The 14,093-nt window shown below is 62.6% G+C and overlaps 1 protein-coding gene across 6 annotated transcripts in view; it reads right to left on the bottom strand.

The window, feature by feature from the left end:
- Nucleotides 1–294: 294 nt before the first annotated feature.
- Nucleotides 295–14,093, bottom strand: part of LOC134535704 (uncharacterized) — a 264,594-nt gene continuing 250,795 nt past the window's right edge. For 5 of the 6 annotated variants that reach the window (XM_063374904.1, XM_063374902.1, XM_063374905.1 and 2 more), the window contains exon 17: nt 295–688. In XM_063374904.1, the coding sequence (XP_063230974.1) occupies nt 357–688 (332 nt within the window). In that variant the 3' untranslated portion in view covers nt 295–356. Of the gene's footprint in view, nt 689–793; nt 951–14,093 lie in introns of those variants that run through there. The other variant, XM_063374906.1, reaches the window with a different exon arrangement.

Consider the following 14,093-nt stretch of genomic DNA (forward strand, 5'->3'; position numbering starts at 1 on the left):
TAAGAAAACATTTATGAAAAATTGCACAGTTTTTAATTTTCAAATATTATTTACAGTTTTTGCAAATTTAATTTAAATAATTTGTTAAAATATAATCATGAACAATTAGTTAAAAAGCCAGCCTTAACCTGTCTGATATTATAGAAGATTTTCACGCACGGTGGTCGCCGGTTCTTGCACGGTCGGCTCAGGTGGAACTTGACAATGAGTCATGCTTATTCGTGCATGCAGCCAGCGTTCATTGATTTATAATATAAGTAGAAATTAAATTATACAGTAATTATGGACTAGAAATAATTGTATTTGTATTTATTGAGTACCTAGAGAGAGAAGTACACAGCACGAGAGGGGTGGCTCTAGCGCAGGATGCGCAGCTGGCCCGTGTTGGTGCCGTACACGAAGCCCTGGCCCGCCGCCGGCAGCCAGCGGATACAGTTGATGCTCATGTAGGCGTGCTCGCGCGTGCGCTCGAAGCTGCGCACACGCGACACGCTGCCCGCGCTACCGCTCAGCCGGTAGACGCGAGCCAGGGAGTTGGAGTCTGTGCTGAGCAGCGTGGCGCGGTTGATGGCCACGCCTATCAGCAGGTGCCGTGCCGTGGGCGAGAAGCTCACTGACACGGCGTTCTGCTCCAGGCTGGTGGTGTACAGGCACTGGCCACGGCTCTCGGGCAGCAGGCTGTACACGCCTGGAACAACAAGCACACGGCTATCAGCAGGTGCCGTGCGGTGGGCTAGAAGCTCACTGACACGGCGTTCTGCTCCAGGCTGGTGGTGTACAGGCACTGGCCACGGCTCTCGGGCAGCAGGCTGTACACGCCTGGAACAACAAGCACACGGCTATCAGCAAGTGCCGTGCGGTGGGCTAGAAGCTCACTGACACGGCGTTCTGCTCCAGGCTGGTGGTGTACATGCACTGGCCACGGCTCTCGGGCAGCAGGCTGTACACGCCTGGAACAACAAGCACACGGCTATCAGCAGGTGCCGTGCGTGGGCTAGAAGCTCACTGACACGGCGTTCTGCTCCAGGCTGGTGGTGTACAGGCACTGGCCACGGCTCTCGGGCAGCAGGCTGTACACGCCTGGAACAACAAGCACACGGCTATCAGCAGGTGCCGTGCGTGGGCTAGAAGCTCACTGACACGGCGTTCTGCTCCAGGCTGGTGGTGTACAGGCACTGGCCACGGCTCTCGGGCAGCAGGCTGTACACGCCTGGAACAACAAGCACACGGCTATCAGCAGGTGCCGTGCGTGGGCTAGAAGCTCACTGACACGGCGTTCTGCTCCAGGCTGGTGGTGTACAGGCACTGGCCATGGCTCTCGGGCAGCAGGCTGTACACGCCTGGAACAACACGCACACGGCTATCAGCAGGTGCCGTGCGTGGGCTAGAAGCTCACTGACACGGCGTTCTGCTCCAGGCTGGTGGTGTACAGGCACTGGCCACGGCTCTCGGGCAGCAGGCTGTACACGCCTGGAACAACACGCACACGGCTATCAGCAGGTGCCGTGCGTGGGCTAGAAGCTCACTGACACGGCGTTCTGCTCCAGGCTGGTGGTGTACAGGCACTGGCCACGGCTCTCGGGCAGCAGGCTGTACACGCCTGGAACAACACGCACACGGCTATCAGCAGGTGCCGTGCGTGGGCTAGAAGCTCACTGACACGGCGTTCTGCTCCAGGCTGGTGGTGTACAGGCACTGGCCACGGCTCTCGGGCAGCAGGCTGTACACGCCTGGAACAACAAGCACACGGCTATCAGCAGGTGCCGTGCGGTGGGCTAGAAGCTCACTGACACGGCGTTCTGCTCCAGGCTGGTGGTGTACAGGCACTGGCCATGGCTCTCGGGCAGCAGGCTGTACACGCCTGGAACAACACGCACACGGCTATCAGCAGGTGCCGTGCGTGGGCTAGAAGCTCACTGACACGGCGTTCTGCTCCAGGCTGGTGGTGTACAGGCACTGGCCACGGCTCTCGGGCAGCAGGCTGTACACGCCTGGAACAACACGCACACGGCTATCAGCAGGTGCCGTGCGTGGGCTAGAAGCTCACTGACACGGCGTTCTGCTCCAGGCTGGTGGTGTACAGGCACTGGCCACGGCTCTCGGGCAGCAGGCTGTACACGCCTGGAACAACACGCACACGGCTATCAGCAGGTGCCGTGCGTGGGCTAGAAGCTCACTGACACGGCGTTCTGCTCCAGGCTGGTGGTGTACAGGCACTGGCCACGGCTCTCGGGCAGCAGGCTGTACACGCCTGGAACAAGCACACGGCTATCAGCAGGTGCCGTGCGTGGGCTAGAAGCTCACTGACACGGCGTTCTGCTCCAGGCTGGTGGTGTACAGGCACTGGCCACGGCTCTCGGGCAGCAGGCTGTACACGCCTGGAACAAGCACACGGCTATCAGCAGGTGCCGTGCGTGGGCTAGAAGCTCACTGACACGGCGTTCTGCTCCAGGCTGGTGGTGTACAGGCACTGGCCACGGCTCTCGGGCAGCAGGCTGTACACGCCTGGAACAACACGCACACGGCTATCAGCAGGTGCCGTGCGGTGGGCTAGAAGCTCACTGACACGGCGTTCTGCTCCAGGCTGGTGGTGTACAGGCACTGGCCATGGCTCTCGGGCAGCAGGCTGTACACGCCTGGAACAACACGCACACGGCTATCAGCAGGTGCCGTGCGTGGGCTAGAAGCTCACTGACACGGCGTTCTGCTCCAGGCTGGTGGTGTACAGGCACTGGCCACGGCTCTCGGGCAGCAGGCTGTACACGCCTGGAACAACACGCACACGGCTATCAGCAGGTGCCGTGCGTGGGCTAGAAGCTCACTGACACGGCGTTCTGCTCCAGGCTGGTGGTGTACAGGCACTGGCCACGGCTCTCGGGCAGCAGGCTGTACACGCCTGGAACAACACGCACACGGCTATCAGCAGGTGCCGTGCGTGGGCTAGAAGCTCACTGACACGGCGTTCTGCTCCAGGCTGGTGGTGTACAGGCACTGGCCACGGCTCTCGGGCAGCAGGCTGTACACGCCTGGAACAAGCACACGGCTATCAGCAGGTGCCGTGCGTGGGCTAGAAGCTCACTGACACGGCGTTCTGCTCCAGGCTGGTGGTGTACAGGCACTGGCCACGGCTCTCGGGCAGCAGGCTGTACACGCCTGGAACAAGCACACGGCTATCAGCAGGTGCCGTGCGTGGGCTAGAAGCTCACTGACACGGCGTTCTGCTCCAGGCTGGTGGTGTACAGGCACTGGCCACGGCTCTCGGGCAGCAGGCTGTACACGCCTGGAACAAGCACACGGCTATCAGCAGGTGCCGTGCGTGGGCTAGAAGCTCACTGACACGGCGTTCTGCTCCAGGCTGGTGGTGTACAGGCACTGGCCACGGCTCTCGGGCAGCAGGCTGTACACGCCTGGAACAAGCACACGGCTATCAGCAGGTGCCGTGCGTGGGCTAGAAGCTCACTGACACGGCGTTCTGCTCCAGGCTGGTGGTGTACAGGCACTGGCCACGGCTCTCGGGCAGCAGGCTGTACACGCCTGGAACAACACGCACACGGCTATCAGCAGGTGCCGTGCGTGGGCTAGAAGCTCACTGACACGGCGTTCTGCTCCAGGCTGGTGGTGTACAGGCACTGGCCACGGCTCTCGGGCAGCAGGCTGTACACGCCTGGAACAACACGCACACGGCTATCAGCAGGTGCCGTGCGTGGGCTAGAAGCTCACTGACACGGCGTTCTGCTCCAGGCTGGTGGTGTACAGGCACTGGCCACGGCTCTCGGGCAGCAGGCTGTACACGCCTGGAAAAACAAGCACACGGCTATCAGCAGGTGCCGTGCGGTGGGCTAGAAGCTCACTGACACGGCGTTCTGCTCCAGGCTGGTGGTGTACAGGCACTGGCCACGGCTCTCGGGCAGCAGGCTGTACACGCCTGGAACAACACGCACACGGCTATCAGCAGGTGCCGTGCGTGGGCTAGAAGCTCACTGACACGGCGTTCTGCTCCAGGCTGGTGGTGTACAGGCACTGGCCACGGCTCTCGGGCAGCAGGCTGTACACGCCTGGAACAACACGCACACGGCTATCAGCAGGTGCCGTGCGTGGGCTAGAAGCTCACTGACACGGCGTTCTGCTCCAGGCTGGTGGTGTACAGGCACTGGCCACGGCTCTCGGGCAGCAGGCTGTACACGCCTGGAACAAGCACACGGCTATCAGCAGGTGCCGTGCGTGGGCTAGAAGCTCACTGACACGGCGTTCTGCTCCAGGCTGGTGGTGTACAGGCACTGGCCACGGCTCTCGGGCAGCAGGCTGTACACGCCTGGAACAACAAGCACACGGCTATCAGCAGGTGCCGTGCGTGGGCTAGATGCTCACTGACACGGCGTTCTGCTCCAGGCTGGTGGTGTACAGGCACTGGCCACGGCTCTCGGGCAGCAGGCTGTACACGCCTGGAACAAGCACACGGCTATCAGCAGGTGCCGTGCGTGGGCTAGATGCTCACTGACACGGCGTTCTGCTCCAGGCTGGTGGTGTACAGGCACTGGCCACGGCTCTCGGGCAGCAGGCTGTACACGCCTGGAACAAGCACACGGCTATCAGCAGGTGCCGTGCGTGGGCTAGAAGCTCACTGACACGGCGTTCTGCTCCAGGCTGGTGGTGTACAGGCACTGGCCACGGCTCTCGGGCAGCAGGCTGTACACGCCTGGAACAACAAGCACACGGCTATCAGCAGGTGCCGTGCGTGGGCTAGATGCTCACTGACACGGCGTTCTGCTCCAGGCTGGTGGTGTACAGGCACTGGCCACGGCTCTCGGGCAGCAGGCTGTACACGCCTGGAACAACAAGCACACGGCTATCAGCAGGTGCCGTGCGTGGGCTAGATGCTCACTGACACGGCGTTCTGCTCCAGGCTGGTGGTGTACAGGCACTGGCCACGGCTCTCGGGCAGCAGGCTGTACACGCCTGGAACAAGCACACGGCTATCAGCAGGTGCCGTGCGGTGGGCTAGAAGCTCACTGACACGGCGTTCTGCTCCAGGCTGGTGGTGTACAGGCACTGGCCACGGCTCTCGGGCAGCAGGCTGTACACGCCTGGAACAACAAGCACACGGCTATCAGCAGGTGCCGTGCGGTGGGCTAGAAGCTCACTGACACGGCGTTCTGCTCCAGGCTGGTGGTGTACAGGCACTGGCCACGGCTCTCGGGCAGCAGGCTGTACACGCCTGGAACAAGCACACGGCTATCAGCAGGTGCCGTGCGTGGGCTAGAAGCTCACTGACACGGCGTTCTGCTCCAGGCTGGTGGTGTACAGGCACTGGCCACGGCTCTCGGGCAGCAGGCTGTACACGCATGGAACAAGCACACGGCTATCAGCAGGTGCCGTGCGTGGGCTAGAGGCTCACTGACACGGCGTTCTGCTCCAGGCTGGTGGTGTACAGGCACTGGCCACGGCTCTCGGGCAGCAGGCTGTACACGCCTGGAACAACACGCACACGGCTATCAGCAGGTGCCGTGCGTGGGCTAGAAGCTCACTGACACGGCGTTCTGCTCCAGGCTGGTGGTGTACAGGCACTGGCCACGGCTCTCGGGCAGCAGGCTGTACACGCCTGGAACAACAAGCACACGGCTATCAGCAGGTGCCGTGCGTGGGCTAGAAGCTCACTGACACGGCGTTCTGCTCCAGGCTGGTGGTGTACAGGCACTGGCCACGGCTCTCGGGCAGCAAGCTGTACACGCCTGGAACAACAAGCACACGGCTATCAGCAGGTGCCGTGCGGTGGGCTAGAAGCTCACTGACACGGCGTTCTGCTCCAGGCTGGTGGTGTACAGGCACTGGCCACGGCTCTCGGGCAGCAGGCTGTACACGCCTGGAACAACAAGCACACGGCTATCAGCAGGTGCCGTGCGGTGGGCTAGAAGCTCACTGACACGGCGTTCTGCTCCAGGCTGGTGGTGTACAGGCACTGGCCACGGCTCTCGGGCAGCAGGCTGTACACGCCTGGAACAACAAGCACACGGCTATCAGCAGGTGCCGTGCGTGGGCTAGAATCTCACTGACACGGCGTTCTGCTCCAGGCTGGTGGTGTACAGGCAATGGCCACGGCTCTCGGGCAGCAGGCTGTACACGCCTGGAACAACAAGCACACGGCTATCAGCAGGTGCCGTGCGGTGGGCTAGAAGCTCACTGACACGGCGTTCTGCTCCAGGCTGGTGGTGTACAGGCAATGGCCACGGCTCTCGGGCAGCAGGCTGTACACGCCTGGAACAACAAGCACACGGCTATCAGCAGGTGCCGTGCGGTGGGCTAGAAGCTCACTGACACGGCGTTCTGCTCCAGGCTGGTGGTGTACAGGCACTGGCCATGGCTCTCGGGCAGCAGGCTGTACACGCCTGGAACAACAAGCACACAGCTATCAGCAGGTGCCGTGCGGTGGGCTAGAAGCTCACTGACACGGCGTTCTGCTCCAGGCTGGTGGTGTACAGGCACTGGCCACGGCTCTCGGGCAGCAGGCTGTACACGCCTGGAACAACAAGCACACGGCTATCAGCAGGTGCCGTGCGTGGGCTAGAAGCTCACTGACACGGCGTTCTGCTCCAGGCTGGTGGTGTACAGGCAATGGCCACGGCTCTCAGGCAGCAGGCTGTACACGCCTGGAACAACAAGCACACGGCTATCAGCAGGTGCCGTGCGGTGGGCTAGAAGCTCACTGACACGGCGTTCTGCTCCAGGCTGGTGGTGTACAGGCAATGGCCACGGCTCTCGGGCAGCAGGCTGTACACGCCTGGAACAACAAGCACACGGCTATCAGCAGGTGCCGTGCGTGGGCTAGAAGCTCACTGACACGGCGTTCTGCTCCAGGCTGGTGGTGTACAGGCAATGGCCACGGCTCTCGGGCAGCAGGCTGTACACGCCTGGAACAACAAGCACACGGCTAGCAGCAGGTGCCGTGCGGTGGGCTAGAAGCTCACTGACACGGCGTTCTGCTCCAGGCTGGTGGTGTACAGGCAATGGCCACGGCTCTCGGGCAGCAGGCTGTACACGCCTGGAACAACAAGCACACGGCTATCAGCAGGTGCCGTGCGTGGGCTAGAAGCTCACTGACACGGCGTACTGCTCCAGGCTGGTGGTGTACAGGCAATGGCCACGGCTCTCGGGCAGCAGGCTGTACACGCCTGGAACAACAAGCACACGGCTATCAGCAGGTGCCGTGCGTGGGCTAGAAGCTCACTGACACGGCGTTCTGCTCCAGGCTGGTGGTGTACAGGCAATGGCCACGGCTCTCGGGCAGCAGGCTGTACACGCCTGGAACAACAAGCACACGGCTATCAGCAGGTGCAGTGCGGTGGGCTAGAAGCTCACTGACACGGCGTTCTGCTCCAGGCTGGTGGTGTACAGGCACTGGCCACGGCTCTCGGGCAGCAGGCTGTACACGCCTGGAACAACAAGCACACGGCTATCAGCAGGTGCCGTGCGTGGGCTAGAAGCTCACTGACACGGCGTTCTGCTCCAGGCTGGTGGTGTACAGGCAATGGCCACGGCTCTCGGGCAGCAGGCTGTACACGCCGGAAAAAACAAGTACACGGCTATCAGCAGGTGCCGTGCGGTGGGCTAGAAGCTCACTGACACGACGTTCTGCTCCAGGCTGGTGGTGTACAGGCACTGGCCATGGCTCTCGGGCAGCAGGCTGTACACGCCTGGAACAACAAGCACACGGCTATCAGCAGGTGCCGTGCGGTGGGCTAGAAGCTCACTGACACGGCGTTCTGCTCCAGGCTGGTGGTGTACAGGCACTGGCCACGGCTCTCGGGCAGCAGGCTGTACACGCCTGGAACAACAAGCACACGGCTATCAGCAGGTGCCGTGCGTGGGCTAGAAGCTCACTGACACGGCGTTCTGCTCCAGGCTGGTGGTGTACAGGCAATGGCCACGGCTCTCGGGCAGCAGGCTGTACACGCCTGGAACAACAAGCACACGGCTATCAGCAGGTGCCGTGCGGTGGGCTAGAAGCTCACTGACACGGCGTTCTGCTCCAGGCTGGTGGTGTACAGGCAATGGCCACGGCTCTCGGGCAGCAGGCTGTACACGCCTGGAACAACAAGCACACGGCTATCAGCAGGTGCCGTGCGGTGGGCTAGAAGCTCACTGACACGGCGTTCTGCTCCAGGCTGGTGGTGTACAGGCAATGGCCACGGCTCTCGGGCAGCAGGCTGTACACGCCTGGAACAACAAGCACACGGCTATCAGCAGGTGCCGTGCGTGGGCTAGAAGCTCACTGACACGGCGTTCTGCTCCAGGCTGGTGGTGTACAGGCAATGGCCACGGCTCTCGGGCAGCAGGCTGTACACGCCTGGAACATATAGCACACGGCTATCAGCAGGTGCCGTGCGTGGGCTAGAAGCTCACTGACACGGCGTTCTGCTCCAGGCTGGTGGTGTACAGGCACTGGCCATGGCTCTCGGGCAGCAGGCTGTACACGCCTGGAACAACAAGCACACGGCTATCAGCAGGTGCCGTGCGGTGGGCTAGAAGCTCACTGACACGGCGTTCTGCTCCAGGCTGGTGGTGTACAGGCACTGGCCATGGCTCTCGGGCAGCAGGCTGTACACGCCTGGAACAACAAGCACACGGCTATCAGCAGGTGCCGTGCGGTGGGCTAGAAGCTCACTGACACGGCGTTCTGCTCCAGGCTGGTGGTGTACAGGCATTGGCCACGGCTCTCGGGCAGCAGGCTGTACACGCCTGGAACAACAAGCACACGGCTATCAGCAGGTGCCGTGCGTGGGCTAGAAGCTCACTGACACGGCGTTCTGCTCCAGGCTGGTGGTGTACAGGCACTGGCCACGGCTCTCGGGCAGCAGGCTGTTCACGCCTGGAACAACAAGCACACGGCTATCAGCAGGTGCCGTGCGTGGGCTAGAAGCTCACTGACACGGCGTTCTGCTCCAGGCTGGTGGTGTACAGGCAATGGCCACGGCTCTCGGGCAGCAGGCTGTACACGCCTGGAACAACAAGCACACGGCTATCAGCAGGTGCCGTGCGTGGGCTAGAAGCTCACTGACACGGCGTTCTGCTCCAGGCTGGTGGTGTACAGGCACTGGCCACGGCTCTCGGGCAGCAGGCTGTACACGCCTGGAACAACAAGCACACGGCTATCAGCAGGTGCCGTGCGTGGGCTAGAAGCTCACTGACACGGCGTTCTGCTCCAGGCTGGTGGTGTACAGGCACTGGCCACGGCTCTCGGGCAGCAGGCTGTACACGCCTGGAACAACAAGCACACGGCTATCAGCAGGTGCCGTGCGTGGGCTAGAAGCTCACTGACACGGCGTTCTGCTCCAGGCTGGTGGTGTACAGGCACTGGCCACGGCTCTCGGGCAGCAAGCTGTACACGCCTGGAACAACAAGCACACGGCTATCAGCAGGTGCCGTGCGGTGGGCTAGAAGCTCACTGACACGGCGTTCTGCTCCAGGCTGGTGGTGTACAGGCACTGGCCACGGCTCTCGGGCAGCAGGCTGTACACGCCTGGAACAACAAGCACACGGCTATCAGCAGGTGCCGTGCGTGGGCTAGAAGCTCACTGACACGGCGTTCTGCTCCAGGCTGGTGGTGTACAGGCACTGGCCACGGCTCTCGGGCAGCAGGCTGTACACGCCTGGAACAAGCACACGGCTATCAGCAGGTGCCGTGCGTGGGCTAGAAGCTCACTGACACGGCGTTCTGCTCCAGGCTGGTGGTGTACAGGCACTGGCCACGGCTCTCGGGCAGCAGGCTGTACACGCCTGGAACAACAAGCACACGGCTATCAGCAGGTGCCGTGCGTGGGCTAGAAGCTCACTGACACGGCGTTCTGCTCCAGGCTGGTGGTGTACAGGCACTGGCCACGGCTCTCGGGCAGCAGGCTGTACACGCCTGGAACAACAAGCACACGGCTATCAGCAGGTGCCGTGCGTGGGCTAGAAGCTCACTGACACGGCGTTCTGCTCCAGGCTGGTGGTGTACAGGCACTGGCCATGGCTCTCGGGCAGCAGGCTGTACACGCCTGGAACAACACGCACACGGCTATCAGCAGGTGCCGTGCGTGGGCTAGAAGCTCACTGACACGGCGTTCTGCTCCAGGCTGGTGGTGTACAGGCACTGGCCACGGCTCTCGGGCAGCAGGCTGTACACGCCTGGAACAACACGCACACGGCTATCAGCAGGTGCCGTGCGTGGGCTAGAAGCTCACTGACACGGCGTTCTGCTCCAGGCTGGTGGTGTACAGGCACTGGCCACGGCTCTCGGGCAGCAGGCTGTACACGCCTGGAACAACACGCACACGGCTATCAGCAGGTGCCGTGCGTGGGCTAGAAGCTCACTGACACGGCGTTCTGCTCCAGGCTGGTGGTGTACAGGCACTGGCCACGGCTCTCGGGCAGCAGGCTGTACACGCCTGGAACAACAAGCACACGGCTATCAGCAGGTGCCGTGCGGTGGGCTAGAAGCTCACTGACACGGCGTTCTGCTCCAGGCTGGTGGTGTACAGGCACTGGCCATGGCTCTCGGGCAGCAGGCTGTACACGCCTGGAACAACACGCACACGGCTATCAGCAGGTGCCGTGCGTGGGCTAGAAGCTCACTGACACGGCGTTCTGCTCCAGGCTGGTGGTGTACAGGCACTGGCCACGGCTCTCGGGCAGCAGGCTGTACACGCCTGGAACAACACGCACACGGCTATCAGCAGGTGCCGTGCGTGGGCTAGAAGCTCACTGACACGGCGTTCTGCTCCAGGCTGGTGGTGTACAGGCACTGGCCACGGCTCTCGGGCAGCAGGCTGTACACGCCTGGAACAACACGCACACGGCTATCAGCAGGTGCCGTGCGTGGGCTAGAAGCTCACTGACACGGCGTTCTGCTCCAGGCTGGTGGTGTACAGGCACTGGCCACGGCTCTCGGGCAGCAGGCTGTACACGCCTGGAACAAGCACACGGCTATCAGCAGGTGCCGTGCGTGGGCTAGAAGCTCACTGACACGGCGTTCTGCTCCAGGCTGGTGGTGTACAGGCACTGGCCACGGCTCTCGGGCAGCAGGCTGTACACGCCTGGAACAAGCACACGGCTATCAGCAGGTGCCGTGCGTGGGCTAGAAGCTCACTGACACGGCGTTCTGCTCCAGGCTGGTGGTGTACAGGCACTGGCCACGGCTCTCGGGCAGCAGGCTGTACACGCCTGGAACAACACGCACACGGCTATCAGCAGGTGCCGTGCGGTGGGCTAGAAGCTCACTGACACGGCGTTCTGCTCCAGGCTGGTGGTGTACAGGCACTGGCCATGGCTCTCGGGCAGCAGGCTGTACACGCCTGGAACAACACGCACACGGCTATCAGCAGGTGCCGTGCGTGGGCTAGAAGCTCACTGACACGGCGTTCTGCTCCAGGCTGGTGGTGTACAGGCACTGGCCACGGCTCTCGGGCAGCAGGCTGTACACGCCTGGAACAACACGCACACGGCTATCAGCAGGTGCCGTGCGTGGGCTAGAAGCTCACTGACACGGCGTTCTGCTCCAGGCTGGTGGTGTACAGGCACTGGCCACGGCTCTCGGGCAGCAGGCTGTACACGCCTGGAACAACACGCACACGGCTATCAGCAGGTGCCGTGCGTGGGCTAGAAGCTCACTGACACGGCGTTCTGCTCCAGGCTGGTGGTGTACAGGCACTGGCCACGGCTCTCGGGCAGCAGGCTGTACACGCCTGGAACAAGCACACGGCTATCAGCAGGTGCCGTGCGTGGGCTAGAAGCTCACTGACACGGCGTTCTGCTCCAGGCTGGTGGTGTACAGGCACTGGCCACGGCTCTCGGGCAGCAGGCTGTACACGCCTGGAACAAGCACACGGCTATCAGCAGGTGCCGTGCGTGGGCTAGAAGCTCACTGACACGGCGTTCTGCTCCAGGCTGGTGGTGTACAGGCACTGGCCACGGCTCTCGGGCAGCAGGCTGTACACGCCTGGAACAAGCACACGGCTATCAGCAGGTGCCGTGCGTGGGCTAGAAGCTCACTGACACGGCGTTCTGCTCCAGGCTGGTGGTGTACAGGCACTGGCCACGGCTCTCGGGCAGCAGGCTGTACACGCCTGGAACAAGCACACGGCTATCAGCAGGTGCCGTGCGTGGGCTAGAAGCTCACTGACACGGCGTTCTGCTCCAGGCTGGTGGTGTACAGGCACTGGCCACGGCTCTCGGGCAGCAGGCTGTACACGCCTGGAACAACACGCACACGGCTATCAGCAGGTGCCGTGCGTGGGCTAGAAGCTCACTGACACGGCGTTCTGCTCCAGGCTGGTGGTGTACAGGCACTGGCCACGGCTCTCGGGCAGCAGGCTGTACACGCCTGGAACAACACGCACACGGCTATCAGCAGGTGCCGTGCGTGGGCTAGAAGCTCACTGACACGGCGTTCTGCTCCAGGCTGGTGGTGTACAGGCACTGGCCACGGCTCTCGGGCAGCAGGCTGTACACGCCTGGAAAAACAAGCACACGGCTATCAGCAGGTGCCGTGCGGTGGGCTAGAAGCTCACTGACACGGCGTTCTGCTCCAGGCTGGTGGTGTACAGGCACTGGCCACGGCTCTCGGGCAGCAGGCTGTACACGCCTGGAACAACACGCACACGGCTATCAGCAGGTGCCGTGCGTGGGCTAGAAGCTCACTGACACGGCGTTCTGCTCCAGGCTGGTGGTGTACAGGCACTGGCCACGGCTCTCGGGCAGCAGGCTGTACACGCCTGGAACAACACGCACACGGCTATCAGCAGGTGCCGTGCGTGGGCTAGAAGCTCACTGACACGGCGTTCTGCTCCAGGCTGGTGGTGTACAGGCACTGGCCACGGCTCTCGGGCAGCAGGCTGTACACGCCTGGAACAAGCACACGGCTATCAGCAGGTGCCGTGCGTGGGCTAGAAGCTCACTGACACGGCGTTCTGCTCCAGGCTGGTGGTGTACAGGCACTGGCCACGGCTCTCGGGCAGCAGGCTGTACACGCCTGGAACAACAAGCACACGGCTATCAGCAGGTGCCGTGCGTGGGCTAGATGCTCACTGACACGGCGTTCTGCTCCAGGCTGGTGGTGTACAGGCACTGGCCACGGCTCTCGGGCAGCAGGCTGTACACGCCTGGAACAAGCACACGGCTATCAGCAGGTGCCGTGCGTGGGCTAGATGCTCACTGACACGGCGTTCTGCTCCAGGCTGGTGGTGTACAGGCACTGGCCACGGCTCTCGGGCAGCAGGCTGTACACGCCTGGAACAAGCACACGGCTATCAGCAGGTGCCGTGCGTGGGCTAGAAGCTCACTGACACGGCGTTCTGCTCCAGGCTGGTGGTGTACAGGCACTGGCCACGGCTCTCGGGCAGCAGGCTGTACACGCCTGGAACAACAAGCACACGGCTATCAGCAGGTGCCGTGCGTGGGCTAGATGCTCACTGACACGGCGTTCTGCTCCAGGCTGGTGGTGTACAGGCACTGGCCACGGCTCTCGGGCAGCAGGCTGTACACGCCTGGAACAACAAGCACACGGCTATCAGCAGGTGCCGTGCGTGGGCTAGATGCTCACTGACACGGCGTTCTGCTCCAGGCTGGTGGTGTACAGGCACTGGCCACGGCTCTCGGGCAGCAGGCTGTACACGCCTGGAACAAGCACACGGCTATCAGCAGGTGCCGTGCGGTGGGCTAGAAGCTCACTGACACGGCGTTCTGCTCCAGGCTGGTGGTGTACAGGCACTGGCCACGGCTCTCGGGCAGCAGGCTGTACACGCCTGGAACAACAAGCACACGGCTATCAGCAGGTGCCGTGCGGTGGGCTAGAAGCTCACTGACACGGCGTTCTGCTCCAGGCTGGTGGTGTACAGGCACTGGCCACGGCTCTCGGGCAGCAGGCTGTACACGCCTGGAACAAGCACACGGCTATCAGCAGGTGCCGTGCGTGGGCTAGAAGCTCACTGACACGGCGTTCTGCTCCAGGCTGGTGGTGTACAGGCACTGGCCACGGCTCTCGGGCAGCAGGCTGTACACGCATGGAACAAGCACACGGCTATCAGCAGGTGCCGTGCGTGGGCTAGAGGCTCACTGACACG

Source organism: Bacillus rossius, chromosome 10 (assembly GCF_032445375.1).
Source record: "Bacillus rossius redtenbacheri isolate Brsri chromosome 10, Brsri_v3, whole genome shotgun sequence".
Classification (NCBI taxonomy): Eukaryota; Metazoa; Arthropoda; class Insecta; order Phasmatodea; family Bacillidae; genus Bacillus; species Bacillus rossius.